Here is a 20,465-nt window from a genome sequence, read left to right on the forward strand (position 1 = left end):
ACACATGGGGTCACAGAAGAACAATGGCTCACCGACACATGGGGTCACAGAAGAACAATGGCATGCCGAAACGTGGGGTCACAGAACAATGGCATGCCGACACGTGGAGTCACAGAACAGTGGCACACTGACACATGGGGTCACAGAACAAGGGCACACCGACACATGGGGTCACAGAACAATGGCACACCGACACATGGGGTCACAGAACAATGGCACACTGACACATGGGGTCACATAACAATGGCACACTGACACATGGGGTCACAGAACAATGGCACACTGACACATGAGGTCACAGAACAATGGCACACTGACACATGGGGTCACAGAACAATGGCACACTGACACATGGGGTCACAGAACAATGGCACACTGACACATGGGGTCACAGAATAATGGCACACTGACACATGGGGTCACAGAACAATGGCACATTGACACATGGGGTCACAGAACAATGGCACACTGACACATGGGGTCACAGAACAATGGCACACTGACACATGGGGTCACAGAACAATGGCACACTGATACATGGGGTCACAGAACAATGGCACACTAACACATGGGGTCACAGAACAATGGCACACTGACACATGGGGTCACAGAACAATGGCACACTGACACATGGGGTCACAGAACAATGGCACACTGACACATGGGGTCACAACAATGGCACACTGACACATGGGGTCACAGAACAAGGGCACACCGACACATGGGGTCACAGAAGAACAATGGCTCATCAATACATGGGGTCACAGAAGAACAATGGCACACTGACACATGGGGTCACAGAACAATGGCATGCCGACACGTGGGGTCACAGAACAATGGCATGCCGACACGTGGGGTCACAGAACAATGGCACACTGACATGTGGGGTCACAGAACAATGGCACACTGACACATGGGGTCACAGAACAATGGCACACTGATACATGGAGTCACAGAACAATGGCACACTGACACATGGGGTCACAGAATAATGGCACATGGGGTCACAGAACAATGGCACACTGACACATGGGGTCACAGAACAATGGCACACCGACAAATGGGGTCACAGAACAATGGCACACTGACACATGGGGTCACAGAACAATGGCACACTGATACATGGGGTCCCAGAGATCTATATCGTGTGTAATTTGGGTCATCATGGATGCAAACTGACTCTAGTGTTTATGGATACTGGCATTGTCAGAGGTGGCAGCCCTCTGACCTCAGGACAGTTATTATGGACATGAAAGGTTTACTTTCAGTCATACATTTCTGACTTGGAGACTTTCTCATTCAACGCTTCCAGGAAAAATACCTATTGCTAATAATAACTTATGAAGTAATGAATGAGGCATCATATGTAAAATAGCAGGGAAAGTGGAGCTAATCATTGACTATTTTTAAAGGAAGTCATTCAGGGGGAAAACATTAATGTGAAAATAATATTTTCCATAGAATTCTAACTAAAATAAAACAAAGTTGCATGCTGAACGCTGCCATATAAAGGTGTGCACACTGACACATGGGGGTATATGACATTTACTGTAAAACATCGGACAGTCTTGAACACTACTCGCTGATGCCTGCAGTTCGCATTACATATACCCCTGGGGTCCCTGAATGATGACACACTGCCATATAAAAGTGTGCACACTGACACATGGGGTCCCAGCACAATGACACTATGGGCCTGACTCAGAGTTGCACTGTAATGCAAACGCGTATGTGAATTTTGCCGCTTAGCAATTGCTAATATAGGCTAATGCATCAGTCGATGGAATTTGTATTGAGATGCCCACCAAAGCCCTCATAGCTGCTGCAACTGCGTACACAAACACAGCATTGGACGCAGATCCTCAAAACATCAACTGAGTCTATGGTGACTCAGGATGGACGTGATAATTGAGACGCTGGAGCTTTGATCTCTACGTGGGCGATTGCATATGCTGGCTAGTACACGCCCAGGAATCGGCCCCGACACGCCTACGTTTTGGCTGGAACACTCAGTAACCATCCACAAAACGGTCTCTTCCTGTCAATCAATTGCGAGAAAATCCTCACAGCGGGTGTGATCGCAATTAATTTGCAGCACGTGCGCAATGTGGCTCTGACGCATGCGCAAACCACCGATAATCGCTCAATGGCGCGAACATCGGCATAACGTTCAACTCTGAATCAGGCCTTATATTTCATTCCATCGTTCCAGAGCAATCTGCGATATCTTCTCCTCATGAAATTGTCTGGTCAGTGGTCTTCCTACAAGGACTAGGATTAAATAATCAGCTGCTTGAGTTGGTTTATTCTTGTTCTGTATCCGTACTACGGACTTTTGCCCCTATTTACTACAATCCGCGTTTAAAATGAGGTTGTAGTTTGATATTTATATTTAGGAAATATCACATGGATGTACTAACGTCGGTATGCAGGGATAGAGCTTGCGATAAAGCTCTGTCCCTGCGAATCCCATCCGCACACTTCTCCCCCTTAACAGCTCCCTCAACCAGCTTGCCCTAGAATAAATGAGTGGAGGCCTTATTTGATTTCTTTACTTCTTATTTATTAAGGCTACAGTAAGTTTCCATGGGCAATTCAAATCTGTCCAGCGGTCACCTGTTTTCATTAGCAGGCAGGTGCCGGCCCACTGAGGTCAATTTACGCTATGAGAAAAAGTGCAGGCGTCTTACACATGATTATAATACAAAGAAGATATTTATAACTTATAAACATCTTCTTTGTTTATTGTAATTATTTTTATAGTTAACACTCACCAGCTTTGTGAAGCTCCCTGGGAGTGCAGGGAGACGAGAGATGAGGCAGCAACAACTCAGCCTCGCTTCTGTACAGTCAGACACTGCTTGCAGAGCTGGGAGCGTGACCACACCACAGGCAGTAAGCTGCACAGAAAAAGAGCTAATAGAGGCATGCCTCAGAGTATGGGGGTGCGTGCCTTGAGCACTGATGGACACCTTGGAAGTGTCATATGACCTGGAAGTGCACTGCAGTGTTTAGAGATTGGAGCTCAGTGATGCAGGTAGGAAAATCAATGGACACAGTGAGCAGGGGGCGAGACTGGCTCCCAGCACTCAGACTCATCTCCATGTGTGCCTCCCCAGCTATTGACCTCACTGTACATCACTGCAATGTTTGACCATGTTTCTGCCAGCCCCGCCATCTTACAACTGATGTTAGGACAGTATGACTGATATGAGGTGCAGTCCATTGGCCGTGAAGGGAAGCAGTGCTCTGCTCTGAAGCAGACCTGCTCTGGTATGGTGGGAAATTAGAATGAAATAGAGAACATTACACACGTGAGAGCAGGGGCATCTTTATAATGGGTGCAAGGTGTGTGGTGCACACAGGCCCCTGGGTCCAGGGAGGCCCATACCGCACACCCTGCACCCATAGGTAATTATACTCACCTTTCCGCCGATTCCGGTGTCCTGCACTGCAGCGCCGTACCAGCAGCCAAAACTCACAGGGAAAATGGCAGTGGCCATTTTCCCGGTGACTCACGCATGTGCAGAAAAGATGTCCCCGGGACAGGGAGGAGGGGGTCCAAAGGAGGCTGCACACTGGCCACCTCCTCTCTTAAAACGCTTCTGTGTAACAGGTTCTTGTTACCTTACTTATTCAACCACAGTCATAAATTTTTCCAGTATACTGATATTCAATGTCCATCCCTAATTTAATATGGTCAGCTTAGTATGCTCCAGCACAGTCAGTGACCAGCTGAAAATCTAAGCCCTGGTGCTCTGCCATGACAACGTGAGGGGAGGTGGCCGCGGTGAGTATATTGCGAACAAAAGACGCTATTTGTTAAGGATTAACTGTTCCATTAATACAGAACGTTTTTGTGTCATTTCCAAGGACAATTAAATAAACATCTTCTCCCAGGTGATGTGTGTGTGCTGTGTTAGGGATAGGCCTGCAGAGTAAATGGTAAGGTGAGCCCAGCCCTGTCCTATGGGAAGGGGAATTAGCAGTGTCTAGTTGGCATTTAGCTACCCGTGTTATGACTGGTACAGTGGAAGGAAACCATCATCACCATCCTGGGAGAGGGTTGTATTGCTCAGCCAATGCCTCGTGCCTCATGATGATATAGCTGATTCCTAGCTATAGGCTGTATTTCCATGAGCATGTCTGTGTAGGTGGATCGTACACTCTTAGAAACACTGATGCAAGCAAACTATATTGTTCACTTGAGGAAGCCTGACACACTGACCTTGCAGCATTTGCAGGGACATTCCCAGCTCCCTTTCCTTATCTTTCCCCCTTCCAGTTTGCTACTGATAAGGAAATTTGCAAGGCAAAATAAGAGTTTAATCTGGACACTAAGATAGGTGGGCGTTGCTGCGTCTGCTCATGTGCCTGTTGGCGGACTCGCAGGTTCGATACGGGCTCCGAAACGAGCCCGTCCCTACGATGTCTCCCGTAGACTGCACATACTCATCCGCCATAGACGGGGAGGGTTCCGGTGGATTCCTCCGCCGGCTAATAGTGCCAACAGTAAAGCATCCTGAGACCAATCATGTGTGGAGTTGCTTCTCAGCCAATGGAGTGGGCTCACTCACAATTTTGCCTAAAAACACAGCCATGAATGAAGAAGGGTACCAAACCATCCTCCAAGAGCAACTTCTCCCAACCATCCAAGAACAGTTTGGTGACGACCAATGCCTTTTCCAGCATGATGGAGCACCTTGCCATAAGGCAAAAGTCATAACTAAATGGCTCGGGGAACAAAACATCTAAATTTTGAGTTCATGGCCAGGAAACTCCCCAGACCTTAATCCCATTGAGAACTTGTGGTCCATCCTCAAGAGGCAGGTGGACAAACAAAAACCCACAAATTCTGACAAACTCATTGATTAGGCAAGAATGGGCGGCCATCAGTCAGTATGTGGCCCAGAAGTTGATTGACAGCATTTCAGGGCGAATTGCAGAGGTCTTGAAAAAGAAGGTTCAACAATGCAAATATTGACTCTTTGCATAAACTTAATTTAATTGTCAATAAAAGTCTTTGACACAAAAAATGCTTGTAATGTTACTTCAGTATGCCATAGTAATATCTGTCACTTATGTAATGCTGTAATGTTACGTCAGTATATCATAGTAACATCTGACAAAAAGGTCTAAAACCACTGAAGCAGCAAATTGTGTGAAAACCCATACTTGTGTCATTCTCAATACCTTTGGCCATGGCTGTATATATTTTTGTGTTGTTGTTGGTAAGGCGATCTTTATTTAAGAAAAATAATTTTCACATTTACACAGCATTGAAAAAGTAAATATAATGTTTTCTTGTTAGGAAAATTATCATGTCAGATGTGTAAGATTCTTCCTTTTCTAAATGAATAAAAACCACAAATAGCGACATGTTGTTTTGGACCTTAAAGGAGACGCACAAGGTTGGTAATTTAAGCATTGCTCAGTTGGTATTAAAGATCCTAATGTGAGCCAAGAGAACACCCTCTACACTCCACCATCATCATAGATTTGTGTTGTATATGCCCAATTCTGGTCCTACCATCTGTATGTCGCAGCAGAAGCCGAGAGTAGTCGGAGCAAACAGCGCTTTCCCAATCGTCACCTGCCCGGTGTTGGTGAGCCTGTGCCCACTGTAGCCTCAGTTTCCTTTTCTTAGCTGACAAGAGAGGAACCCGGTGCGGCCGGCTGCTGCTGTAGCCCATCCATTTCAAGGTTCGACGTGCTGTGCATTTAGAGATGCTCTCCAGCGTAATGAATTACTCTTGCCCTCCTGTCTAATATTTCTCAATAACCAGGAGTTTTTCACCCACAGAGCTGACGGTCACTGGATGCTTTTGTTTGGCACAGCATCCTCTGTAAACTCTGGAGACTCCCAGGAGATGAGCAGATTCTGAGATACTCAACTCCCGCAGCGCCCGCCCTGATTTAGAGCGAGCGCTCGCTTTTTGCGATCGCCTCTGAATCAGGCCCTTAAATGAAGAAAATTACGCACATGTACGCCTGTTGGAAAGTGTATGTTTTGAACATGTTATAGGCCAACTCATCAGCAAATCTGTACGGTTCTGCATGTTTGCGCACATATGCTATTTTTGCATGTATTTTTATTTATTTTTATGCTATTTTTGCATGTATATTTATTTTTATTTTTGCATGTATATGTATTTTTGCATGTATTTTGAAACCAGGCCTGGGAACTGGTTTCAGAGTCTCCCCTATCCATGATCCATTTCTGTAGCCCATCAGTTTATAAACAAAATAAATATAAAACCAGGGTGGATAATCTGGGCCCCTTAGTGCCCATTGGCCCCTAGGCAGGAGCCTAGGTTACATAATGGATTATCTGGTTATTGTTAGTCCTGCTATCAAGTGATCAAATGCGAATGTTCTCACATAAAGAAGAATTTAGGATCTGAATTGTACAGGAAAACAGAGACATCTTTATTTTATCAAGAAACTTTTCAAACAAGTTAAAGTGATTGTTTCCGTCAAATGATGCAAATTTACTTCTTTTTTTTTCTTTCAGTGCAACTTTATATATAATAACCCAGTGGTCAGACACCAAGGACCTGATTCTGAGTCGGATGTAGCAGCGTCTATTGGCGGAAGCCCGTCTGCGTCTTTATGCAAATGCGGCTACCTACTGTACTACTTCCCTTGTGTACATCTGTTCTGCTGAATGTGCAAGGACTGAGACGCACACTTTTAGCCTCTGTGCACCCTTTAATACCAATTGCTGTGACCTTATACTATCAGTAGCCCCATCGAAACTTGCATCAGCCCTATTGCAGGTAGCAGTTTCACTGTCTGACTATGGCCCCGTGAACGCAGTCGACTGCATTGACACGCCCGGGAACACTCCCATAATATGCCCACTGAACCAATAGTGTATCTAGGGCAGGGCACATGCCCTGGGCACCGGGGCAGGACCAGCAGAGGGGGGCATCGCCGGCCAGGGCAGCCCATCCAGCGGCAGTGGCCGGTGGCCTATCTGCAACCCCATCTGGTGTTTTGGTTACTCATCTCTTGATCCCTAGTGAGTTTATATTTCTTTATAATATTTCTATCATGCTTTTAAAATATTTTTCGTTGGGGGGTGGGGGGTGGTGTTTTTCATTTTGCCCTGGGTGCCATAAACCCTAGCTAAGCCTGTGCCTGACCTGACCATACTTGCATGCACTACTAGCCACCGCCCAGCACGCTTCTGCTACATTTCTGACGTCTATCTCGATTGCTATTTTTAAGTGAACGTCTGCGCTGTGTACTTCTTGCGTGCGGCTCTGAATCAGGGCCCGAGTCTTCAATCCATGTGTACCTCATGTTATGTAACCAGAAGCTGCATTTTGTAGATAAAGTATCAGAAACAGTGAAAAAAAAAGCACAATATTCCCTTGAGACGGACAATTTGCACAGCAATTAAATATAGCCTTTTTGTACATCTCTCTTTATCCTTTGCCTCCTCCACATCACTCATTGATGCTGCACATTTCTTCAGCCATGTCTTTTCATATGTAAAGCCAGGTGGTCAGAGCGGGCAAAGCTTCGTTGGCAGAGTTGGCACTGGAAGGGGCGCACGCCCGTGTGCTTACGTATATGCCGGATGAGCTCGTCTGAGCGGGCAAACTTCCAACTACAACCTTCCCATTCACAGACATAGGGTTTCTCTCCTGAAACACAATGTCATAAATTATCTTGAATCTCTCATGTACCATGCATCAGGGGTAATAAGACAATCAGGAGCTGGGTTACTGTAATAAGATGTTACAGGGGTAATAAGACACTCAGGAGCTGGGTTACTGTAATAAGATGTTACTGGGGTAATAGGACACTCAGGAGCTAGGTTACTGTATGCAGATGTTATAGGGGTAATAACACACCCAGGAGCTGGGTTACTGTAATAAGATGTTACAAGGGTAATAGGACACTCAGGAGCTGGGTTACTGTAATAAGATGTTACAGGGGTAATAAGACACTCAGGAGCTGGGTTACTGTAATAAGATGTTACTGGGGTAATAAGACACTCAGGAGCTAGGTTACTGTATGCAGATGTTATTGGGGTAATAACACACCCAGGAGCTGGGTTACTGTAATAAGATGTTACAGGGGTAATAAGACACTCAGGAGCTGGGTTACTATAATAAGATGTTACAGGGGTAATAAGACACTCAGGAGCTGGGTTACTGTAATAAGAGGTTACAGGTATTATAAGGCACTCAGGAGCTGGGATACTGTAATAAGATTTTACAGGGGTAATAAGACACTCAGGAGCTGGGTTACTGTAATAAGATGTTATAGGGGTAATAACACACCCAGGAGCTGGGTTACTGTAATAAGATGTTACAGGGGTAATAACTTATAAGACACTTAGGAGCTGGGTTACTGTAATAAGCTGTTACAGGGGTAATAACTTATAAGACACTTAGGAGCTGGGTTACTGTAATAAGATGTTACAGGGCTAATAAGTAGAGATGAGCGGTTCGGATTCTGTGGAATCCGAACCGCTCCGAACATAGGGGATCCGAGTCCACCCGAACCCTGTTCGGGTATTCCCCGCCTGACTCAGATCCCCGTTCGGGGCCGAACGACGGCCGCCTGATGTCGGATTCTCACTAGAAAATCCGACATCAGGGCTCCTCGAGTGTAGGGCAGACCGCTGTGATAGCGGTCTGCCCTATACAGAACAAACACACAGCTGCCAGCGGCAGCTGTGTGTTTGTTACAGCAGCCAATGAGAGTCACACAGACTCTCATTGGATGCTGCACGGAGGGAGCCGGCTGGAGCTCACTCATGAGCTCCGTCTTCCGGCTCCCTCCTCGTCGCGTGGCAGCAGAGCGGACGGCGGCTGGAGCGGGGATACAGGTAAGTTTTTTTGTTTATGTGTGTATGGGGGCCTGCTAATGGATGGGCCTACTACTGGGGGTAGCATACTACAGGGGGCCTACTACTGGGGGGGCATACTACAGGGGGCCTGCTACTGGGGGGCCTACTACTGGGGGGGCATGCTACAGGGGGGGCACACTACAGGGGGGCCTGCTACTGGGGGGCCTACTACTGGGGGAGCATACTACAGGGGGCCTGCTACTGGTGGGCATACTACAGGGGGCCTGCTACTTGGGGGCCTACTACTGGAGGGGCATACTACAGGGGGCCTGCTACTGGGGGGCCTACTACTGGGGGAGCATACTACAGGGGGCCTGCTACTGGGGGGCATACTACAGGGGGGGGCCTGCTAATGGGGGGGCATACTACTGGGGGGGCATACTACTACTGCCAGGCCTCTGCAAATGTCTTCAGTTCCTGCTTGTTCTTGGGGCATTTTCCCTTCAGTTTTGTCTTCATCAAGTGAAATGCATGCTCAATCGGATTCAGGTCAGGGGATTGACTTGGCCATTGCATAACATTCCACTTTTTAGCCTTAAAAAAACTGTTAGGTTGCTTTTGCAGTATGTTTTGGGTCATTGTCCATCTGCACGGTGAAGCGCCGTCCAATGAGTTCTGAAGCATTTGACTGAATATGAGCATATAATGGGGGGGCATACTACTAGGGGGGCCTGCTACTGGGGGGCATACTACTGGAGGGGCATACTACTGGGGGCCCGCTTAAGGGGGAATACTACTGGGGGGGCATACTACTGGGGGCCAGCTAATGGGGGGCATACTACTGGGGGGGCATACTACTGGGGGCCTGCTTATGGGGGCATACTACTGGGGGGGGCCTGCTAATGGGGGGCATACTACTGGGGGGGCATACTACTGGGGAGGGCATACTACTGGAGGCCTGCTAATGGGGGGCATACTACTGGGGGGCATACTACTACTGGGGGCACTGCATAGGGGGCCCTACTACTAAGGGGACTGCATAGGGGGCACCACTACTGGGGGCATTGTGTAAGGGACACCACTGCTGGGGGCATTGTGTAAGGGACACTATTGCTGTGGGCATTGTATAAGTGGCACTACTACTGTGGGCATTGTATAAGGGGCATTACTACTGTGGGGTTTGTGTATAAGGGTCACTACTGTGGGCATTGTGTAAAAGGGTCACTACTGTGGGCATTGTGTAAAAGGGGCACTACTGTGGGCATTGTGTAAAAGGGGTCACTACTGTGGGCATTGTGTAAAAGGGGCACTACTGTGTGTGGTAACATAAATAAGAGACACTACTTTATGGTGTAATGTGAATCAGGGGCACTATGTGCGGTGTAATGTGAATAAGATTGTGCACTGTGACTCCTAGGGCCGTAGCCCACTTTGTAAACAAGTACTGTGATTCTGCTGGCCGTACCCCACCGGGTGGGTGCACTACTTTTCATTTCTGCCACTGCTGTGTGGCAATGTGTCATAGATGTGCTTTATACTGTGGTGTCTGTGTCGTTGTGCCGCTGCTTTGTCGCTTAGTAACCAGTCAGCTCACTGCAACCTTTGGCCAATAATGTTGAAAACAATGAGGTGTTCTAAATTGACTGGAAATTAATGTTATTGAGGTTAATAATACTCTAGGAAGAAAAAAAAGACCACTCTATGTGATTTTAGCTTTTTTTTGTAAATTTGTGTAAAAAAATCCAAATCCAAATCCAAAGCCGGACGATGAATTAGAACCAAATCCAAATCCGGCAAAAATGTTCCGGCACACATCCCTATTAATAAGACACTCAGGAGCTGGGTTACTGTAATAAGATGTTACAGGGGTAATAAGACACTCAGGAGCTGGGTTACTGTAATAAGATGTTACAGGGGTAATAAGACACTCAGGAGCTGGGTTACTGTAATAAGATGTTACAGAGGTAATAAGACACTCAGGAGCTGGGTTACTGTAATAAGATGTTACTGGCGTAATAAGACACTCAGGAGCTGGGTTACTGTAATAAGATGTTACAGGGGTAATAAGACACTCAGGAGCTGGGTTACTGTAATAAGATGTTACTGGGGTAATAAGGCACTCAGGAGCTGGGTTACTGTAATAAGATGTTACAGGGGTAATAAGACACTCAGGAGCTGGGTTACTGTAATAAGATGTTACAGGGGTAATAAGACACTCAGGAACTGGGTTACTGTAGTAAGATGTTACAGGAGTAATAAGGCACTCAGGAGCTGGGTTACTGTAATAAGATGTTACAGAGGTAATAAGACACTCAGGAGCTGGGTTACTGTAATAAGATGTTACTGGCGTAATAAGACACTCAGGAGCTGGGTTACTGTAATAAGATGTTACAGGGGTAATAAGACACTCAGGAGCTGGGTTACTGTAATAAGATGTTACTGTGGTAATAAGACACTCAGGAGCTGGGTTACTGTAATAAGTTGTTACAGGGGTAATAAGACACTCAGGAGCTGGGTTACTGTAATAAGTTGTTACAGGGGTAAAAGACACATATTACAATAAAAATATATTTTAGAGATAATATAATAATCAGGAGCTGGGTGGTTGGAAAAAATAAAATTACTGAATAATTGAACTTACACACATAAGAAAACATTGGGAAATGAATGAAATCTATAGTTAATGGGATGAAACATGTATACTCCCATCCCTGCTCTTACCAGTGTGTGTGCGGAGATGTGCTTTTAAGTGTGAGCTCTTGGTGTAAGCTTTTACACATCCATAGTATGTACAGCTATGGTATGTAACGCTTTTTTTCGATGTTCGGTTGCTCTTCCTGCCCCTCTTCCCCTTGGCCGGTAATGACAGTGATTGTGAGGCAGATGGGGTGGATAAGTGGTAGGAGAAGGTCCTTGGTAAAATTGGCACAGGGTACATTGAGAAGTGGCCACTGGGAATCACAGGAGGCTTTAGATCTGGCTCAGACAGCAGCGTGTACACATACCCCATAGACTCTTCAACATAAGTGGGACTGTCTGGGAAGCGGCCCGATTGGTCATGATTTGATGATTCCTCAGTTGCCATCACTATACTTTCTTCTGGCCTGGTGTAAGTCTCGGCTGGGGTTACATGGACAAATGACAAAGGATCTGCCTGATTGTCTTCAGAAGGAAGAAATGATGGACTGAACATGTCAGAATGGCACATATCTGTGGTCGTCTGTAGCTGGCATTGGGTGACGGGTGCCTGTGGGGACTCGTCGACACTTACACAAGACTCAGGAAAGTTAGTTTTCAGAAAATCCAGGTCCCAGTAGGAGTCTTCCCCTTTGCTGTGAGAAACAGTGCAGTCCAGGGGAGCAGAGCACAAAGAAAATCTGTTTGGGGGCTCAGTAATGGTCCCTGTGCCAGTCAGCAGGACAGTAGGATTCCAGACCTGCCAGGTTGGGAAAAACATGATTGTCATACAAAATCAACCCCACCGTGTCTGCTGTTATTCCACATACAGCCGGGTCCAGACATACTGCTAAATACCATTCCTACAGATCCCTATGCTCCCTACAACGGCACTTCAAGCTTCATCTTTGACCATATCCCATACTACTCTATTTTTCCTGTACTGCCCACTGGCCCTATTTCCCTAAATGTCTACCTTGGCGAGTCTACAGGGAATAGGGGTATTCGACATGCAGCCCTCTAGCTGCTATGGAACTATACATCCCAGCATGCCCTTGCCACAGTTTTAGCATGCCCTTATAGGAAAACTTTGTCAGGGCATAGGTTGTTGATACCCCTGGAACAAATGGTCCGGGAATATTACATAACTGAATTGAATTACTGAAATTAATTATAGAAAAGCCTTTTGCAAAAGCTACTGCAAACACACATGGTGCATATATACAGAATGTAAACACATAGGGCACATATATACAGAATGCAAACACACAGGTGCATATATACAGAATGTAAACACACAGGGCACATATATACAGAATGCAAACACACAGGGCACATATATACAGAATGTAAACACACAGGGTGCATATATACAGAATGCAAACACACAGGGTGCATATATACAGAATGCAAACACACAGGGTGCATATATACAGAATGCAAACACACAGGGTGCATATATATAGAATGCAAACACACAGGGTGTATATATACAGAATGCAAACACACAGGGTGCATATATACAGAATGCAAACACACAGGGTGCATATATACAGAATGCAAACACACAGGGTGCATATATATAGAATGCAAACACACAGGGTGCATATATACAGAATGCAAACACACAGGGTCCATATATACAGAATGCAAACACACAGGGTGCATATATACAGAATGCAAACACACAGGGTGCATATATACAGAATGGAAACACACAGGGTGCATATATACAGAATGGAAACACACAGGGTGCATATATACAGAATGCAAACACACAGGGTGCATATATACAGAATGCAAACACACAGGGTGCATATATACAGAATGCAAACACACAGGGTGCATATATACAGAATGGAAACACACAGGGTGCATATATACAGAATGCAAACACACAGGGTGCATATATACAGAATACAAACACACAGGGTGCATATATACAGAATGCAAACACACAGGGTGCATATATACAGAATACAAACACACAGGGTGCATATATACAGAATGCAAACACACAGGGCGCATATATACAGAATGCAAACACACAGGGTGCATATATACAGAATGCAAACACACAGGGTGCATATATATAGAATGCAAACACACAGGGCACATATACTGTATACAGAATGCAAACACACAGGGTGCATATATACAGAATGCAAACACACAGGGTGCATATATACAGAATGCAAACACACAGGGTGCATATATACAGAATACAAACACACAGGGTGCATATATACAGAATGTAAACACACAGGGTGCATATATACAGAATACAAACACACAGGGTGCATATATACAGAATGTAAACACACAGGGTGCATATATACAGAATACAAACACACAGGGTGCATATATATAGAATACAAACACACAGGGCGCATATACTGTATACAGAATGCAAACACACAGGGTGCATATACAGTGGGGCAAAAAAGTATTTGGACAGCCACCGATTGTGCAAGTTGTTGCACTTTAAAAGATGAGAGAGGTCTGTAATTTCCATCATAGTTACGCTTTAACTGTGAGAGACAGAATCAGAACAAAAAATTCCGGAAATCACATTGTATGATTTTGAAACTATTTATTTGTATATTCTTGCGGAAAATAAATATTTGTACACCTACCAACCAGCAAGAATTCTGGCTTTCACAGACCTGTTACTTCTTCTTTAGGAAGCTCATCTATCCTCCACTCATTACCTGTATTAATGGCAGGGCCGTAGCTAGGGTAGTGCGGCCGGTGCCATCGCACAGGGCACCACAGGTCAGGGGGCGCTGTTTGGGCCTGTCAAATTTCTGTTTATTATCATTCTTGCTTGTAGCTTCCACTTATTTCATCCCCAGCATCTCAATACCTCTCCTATCTCTTCCCTGGCCCTTCCCCATGAAGCCATGGCCCTTTTTGGGGTGCATTATGTCCCTTTGAAAAATGAGGGGGCGCCAATGCTCTTTCTGGCACAGGGCACCAAAAAGTCTAGTTACGGCTCTGATTAATGGCACCTGTTTGAACTGGTTAACTGTATAAAAGTCACCTGTCCACACCCTCAAACAGTCAGACTGCAACCTCTCCACCATGGCCAAGACCAGAGAGCTGTCTAAGGACACCAGGGACAAAATTGTAGACCTGCACAAGGCTGGGATGAGCTACTCGACAATAGGCAAGCAGCTTGGTGAGAAGAGATCAACTGTTGGCGCAATTATTAAAAAATTGAAGAAATACAAGATCACTGACAATCTCCCTCAACCAGGGGCTCCATGCAAGATCTCACCTCGTGGGGTATCAATGATCTTGAGAACGGTGAGGGATCAGCTCAGAACTACACGGGGGGGACCTGGTCAATGACCTCAAGAGAGCTGGGATCACAGTCACAAAGGTTACCATTAGTAACACACTACGTCGTCATGGATTCAAATCCTGCAGCGCCTGAAAGGTCCCCCTGTTTAAGCCAGCACATGTCCAGGCCCGTCTAAAGTTTGACCGTGACCATCTGGATGATCCAGAGGAGGATTGGGAGAATGTCATGTGGTCAGACGAGACCAAAATAGAACTTTATGGTATAAACTCCTCACGCCGTGTTTGGAGGGAAAAGAATGATGAGTGGCATCCCAAAAACACCATACCCACTGTGAAGCATGGGGGTGGAAACATCATGCTTTGGGGATGCCTTTCTGCAAAGGGGACAGGACGATTGATCCATATTACGGAGAGGATGAATGGGACCAGGGCTGCCATCAGAAATTGTGGGGCCCGGGACTGATAAAATACGCAGGGCCCCCAAGACCCCATTATACAGTGCACATCTGAAAAATGGAGGCATATTAAAAATAGCTGAAGCCAGTGGAGCTGACCATCTTACAGTAATCACCTCACAACTCCCCCCTATAGTAATACCCTCACAGAACCCCGTTCTTCAGTAATTTCTGCAGCAAGTCCCCCCCTTAAATAATCCCTTCCTCCTTCAATAATCACCAGGCTCAACCTCCCTTCCCCTTTCCCAGCAAAACTTACCTTCTTAACTTTGGTGACGATCTCTGTTCTCCCGTTCTGTCCTGAGCCAGCAGCTTTCTCTTCAGTGGCTGGCGCGCAGCAGCCTGCACTGATGTGACATTATGTCACGATTTGCCATGGGCACCTGACAGTAATACTAAGAGGGGCTCAGGAAAGAGGAACTGCCTGGGTAGCATCCTCTCTGCCTCCCTCCCACAGCTATCCATGAACGCGGCGGCGGCAGCGAGAAGAGAGCTGGGTGGCCGCACCGCAGTGCATTGGTAGGCGGCGGTAATTATTGTTATTGTGGCAGGGTGAAGAAGCTAGCAGGTGGTAGCACCAGGCGGGCCCCCCGCTTGTCCGGGCCCGGGACTAATGACCCGGCAGTCCCCCCCTGATGGGGGCCCTGAATGGGGCCATGTATCATGACATTTTGGGGAAAACCTCCTTCCCTCAGTAAGAGCATTGAAGATGCAACATGGCTGGGTCTTCCAGCATGACAATGACCCCAAACACACCGCCCGGACAACTAAGGAGTGGCTCCAAAAGAAGCATTTCAAGGTCCTGGATTGGCCTAGCCAGTCTCCAGACCTCAACCCAATAGAAAATCTGTGGAGGGAGTTGAAAGTCTGTGTTGCCCGGCGACAGCCCCAAAACATGACACATCTAGAGAAGATCTGCATTGAAGAGTGGGTCAAAATACCTGCTGCAGTGTGTGCAAACCTGGTCAAGAACTACAGGAAACGTTTCACCTCTGTAATTGCCAATCGAGGTTACTTTACAAAGTATTGAGTTAAACTTTTTGATTGTCCAAATATTTTTTTTCAGGAAGAATATACAAATAAATTGTTTAAAAATCATAGAATATGTCCGGAATTTTTTGTTCTGATTCTGTCTCTCACAGTTGAAGTATACCTATGATGGAAATTACAGACCTCTCTCATCTTTTAAAGTGCAACAACTTGAACAATCGGTGGCTGTCCAAGTACTTTTTTGCCCCACTTGTATACAGAATGCAAACACACAGGGTGCATATATACAGAATGAAAACACACAGGGTGCATATATATATATATATATATATACAGTATACAGAATGCAAACACACAGGGTGCATATATACAGAATGCAAATACACAGGGTGCATATATACAGAATGCAAACACACAGTGTGCATATATACAAAATGCAAACACACAAGGTGCATATATACAGAATGCAAACACACAGGGTGCATATATACAGAATGCAAACACACAAGGTGCATATATACAGAATGCAAACACAACACACAGGGTGCATATATACAGAATGCAAACACACAGGGTGCATATATACAGAATGGAAAAACAAAGGGTGCATATATACAGAATGGAAACACACACATGGTGCATATATACAGAATGGAAACACACAGGGTGCATATACACAGAAAGCAAACACACAGGGTTCATATATACATATACAGAATGTAAACACACAGGGTGCATATATACAGAATGCAAACACACAGGGTGCATATATACAGAATGCAAACACACAGGGTGCATATATACAGAATGTAAACACACAGGGTACATATATACAGAATGGAAACACACAGGGTGCATATATACAGAATGCAAACACACAGGGTGCATATATACAGAATGCAAACACACAGGGTGCATATATATATATATATATATATATATATATATATACATACTGTATACAGAATGCAAACACACAGGGTACAACATATATACAGAATGCAAACATCTGGGGGTAAATTTAGTGGTGTAAGTGGGGTAAGTGCGAGATTTTAGAAGTGAGTTTTAGAAGAGATGTTGCCCATAGCAACCAATCAGATTCTAGCTATTATCTTCTAGAAGGTGCTAGTTAAATGGTAAATAGACTGATTGGTTGCTATGGGCAACATCTCTTCTAAAACTCACTTCTAAAAATTCTCACTTTAGTAAATTTACCCCCTGGAGAAAGAAAAAGTTAGAAAATAAGATGACAGCGCAGCCACTTACCTGAATATTATCATACAGCATGTGACTTTGATAATCACAGGAAGCTAGTGCCATATTTAGTGTTTTATATATAAAATATGTGTGTGGAATATTTGTAATAATTATATAGATATGATTATGTATGTGTTATTATGTAATTATTAGATTATATAATGTCTTGCATTTGCCCCCATGTGCTGCATATTATAAGCTCCTGTAGTCTTTATCCCAGTCAGTTATAACAGCACAGAAGGGGACAACATACAGAAAATATTTTTTTTGTTCTTATTTTCAAGAAGTTTGGTGCCTCTAAAGGCAGCTTCTGATAGGCTGGTAGGTGTGACATGTCTCCGCCCTCCCCTTTCCTTTCATCTCCCCTCCTTCTCTAAGTGGCTGTGACACCAATTTATTACTGATGATATTGCATTTAGTGTATGGCTGGGGTGATAAGAAGTGCTTACGTCTACATGGTATGAATGACAAGTAAGACAAAGCTGGTCAGTTACTGTCCCTCTAATCAGGGACAGAACTCGGGCAGCTGCCATGGTGTAAACTCTATAGGCGGTCGCAAAGAATTAATATTTTAGGTTGATTTGCTTTGGTGGTGTCATATTTCCTTCTTGCCCCTAGCACTAAAACGTCTAGTTATGACTCTGCCTGTAATGATGTTATAGGGGGAATGTACCCATCTCAGAATGATTGGCAAAGAAGTTTTCATATGTTAAAAGGGCCGCAGAGTTGAAGGCAGTTGTTTGCAATTCCGTTTCCGCTCTGCACAAGCTTTGGAGCCATGTTCATGCAACTGCGGGCATTGCACAGTCGTGCGCAATCCGCACGCATCACCACTTTCGACTGAGGGGCTGTAAACGGGTTGAAATGGAGCGTCCACAAGTAGCGAAAGTTCAGAGAGGGCTTTTCTATGGAATTGCAGGCTGTGTAGAGTTTGCGTAATACTCACAGATAGGGCTGGGTTAAGGGCACACTGCTGATGACGGATATGGAACAAGCGCAGGGATAGGGGCAGTCTGGCCAATAATGCAATGCGGCAGCAATTACTGCCTATTTGCACTCAGCTTTGCTTCAGCCCTAAAGTACAGAAATGTAAAAAAAAAACAGTTTTGCAGCGCGCGCTGAAGAGGGGGGCGTTGTGAGCACCTCAGCCCAGCCCAAAGTCTGGTGGGAAGGGGCGATCAGTGTGATCGCTCCCCCACAGGTGTTGAAAGATGCTTTTGAACTGGCACCAGCGGCCATGGTACACTTTGCCATTCCGTCTTACGTACAGTGACCCACTGTGACACTGAAGAAGGTCGATACAGCCTAGAACACACTTGTTGCTCCAATTCATATCAGAGATTCTCAATGGGATTAAGATCTGGACGCTGAGCTGGCCAGTTCGGTTACCAAATCGTCTGTATACTAGTCCAGCATCCGCCCTGGAAACATTACGGGTGGCATTGTTTTTCCTGATAAAAACATTTGTTGTTTTCATAGAACTGCAAGAGCATGGACCTCCCGAAGTGTTCTTGTGGAACTGCCACATTAGTGGCCATTTGGAACTCGTGTACAATTGTATGCATGGTAAGCATTTAGCTTGCGTGGTGGTGTCCAATCACTTTTGCCTACACAGTGCAGTATCACACTTGGAGGCCCATTTATCAAAGTGCATTTAAGGTAAATTCCCCGAAAACACTGCGCATGCGCAGTAGCCCGGAATGCGCTCCGGCCACATCGCAGGGACGGGCTCTTTTCGGAGCCCGTCTCCCTGCATGTGCCGGTTCATACATTCGGCCGGTATGATCGCATTTTGCAATGCGATCATGGGCGGTACTGCATGCCCTGATCGCATTGCAAAATGCGATCCTTAATAAATGGGCCCCTTGGATACTTCCTACATTTGTACCTCTGCAAATTGGGTCTTTGTTCTTGCCCCACAGCAATCATGTAATGCTAAGGGATGTAGCCGTATCCTATTATGGCATGCTGGAGTTGGTAGGACTTGGCATGACGTGGCCCTAATTTCCGGACCCCGTAGCAGCCACTTCAGCTATTCTTACAATTGTTCTGCCACCGTTTTATCAGCCGTTTCAATAATTGTCAGTATATATGGAGGATTCTCTCACTATAGGGCTCAACATTCCTATGCCTACAATCATTCAAAATGAAAAGCATTGAGATCCCGTACACTGGTGACATTCAAGTCTAGGAAATATAACGTTCCAAACAACCTCCAGATAGCCCCAATAATTGTGTCTTGTGTCACACGTCTGCTTTGTTCTCCTGCACACACATCACACACTCAGCACATTGCTCCCAGTCTGCCTGTGGACAGATTTAAGGGGGAGAGAGATAAGGCGTGTTGCTATCTTTCCCATTATACAGTAAACACATGCACTACATGTACGCTGATAACACTGAATGACGTTAGACAGGGAGACTATTACAAGAATTGTTTTTTTTTAAAATGCAACCATATTGAAGTAAAATTGTAATTGTGGATCATACATAACAGTGTAACAAGGCTACAGTATTATTTATATAACAGGGACATTCATTGTGTTATCCTCTGGTACCATGAATTGGGCTGTACGTATAATTGTTCAAATTAGCACATTATTCCCGATTTTCTGATGAAGGAAGCATGAGATAGGTAATGGGAATCTAAATCATACATCAACAAGCCCATTCCCCAATCCCCGATTCTCCGTTGATTCTGAATAATTTTGAACAGGAATCGGCGAATCGATGATTGACAATTTTTTTACACAATCATCGACTGTTGGAGTATGGGATGTTTATGCTAACAATATTTTAACTGCAATTAATTATCCGCCATTGATGATGGTTAGCCAACATTAATATTGATTCATATTTCTGGTCCTGTGAGGGCCACTGATTTTGTTATTGTGCATGTGCGAATCCAGAAAAGTGAGAGTGCGCAACCATTGTGTGCGAGTTTACCATTGAATGGTTTTGATGCAAAGGTT

General features: G+C 45.2%; 1 protein-coding gene across 1 annotated transcript; it reads right to left on the bottom strand.

Annotated features, from left to right (window-relative positions):
- Positions 1-7,382: 7,382 nt before the first annotated feature.
- KLF1 (KLF transcription factor 1) lies at positions 7,383-17,571 on the bottom strand. Its single transcript, XM_088462195.1, has 3 exons — positions 17,503-17,571; positions 11,531-12,245; positions 7,383-7,655 (listed from the first exon to the last, which is right to left on the bottom strand). The coding sequence occupies exons 1-3, from the start codon at positions 17,554-17,556 to the stop codon at positions 7,480-7,482; spliced, it is 945 nt and encodes a 314-aa protein (XP_088318321.1). The 5' UTR covers positions 17,557-17,571; the 3' UTR covers positions 7,383-7,479.
- Positions 17,572-20,465: the final 2,894 nt, after the last annotated feature.

The sequence above is a fragment of the Taudactylus pleione genome, unplaced genomic scaffold (assembly GCF_031769625.1).
Source record: "Taudactylus pleione unplaced genomic scaffold, aTauple2 ptg001161l, whole genome shotgun sequence".
In the NCBI taxonomy this organism is placed as follows: Eukaryota; Metazoa; Chordata; class Amphibia; order Anura; family Myobatrachidae; genus Taudactylus; species Taudactylus pleione.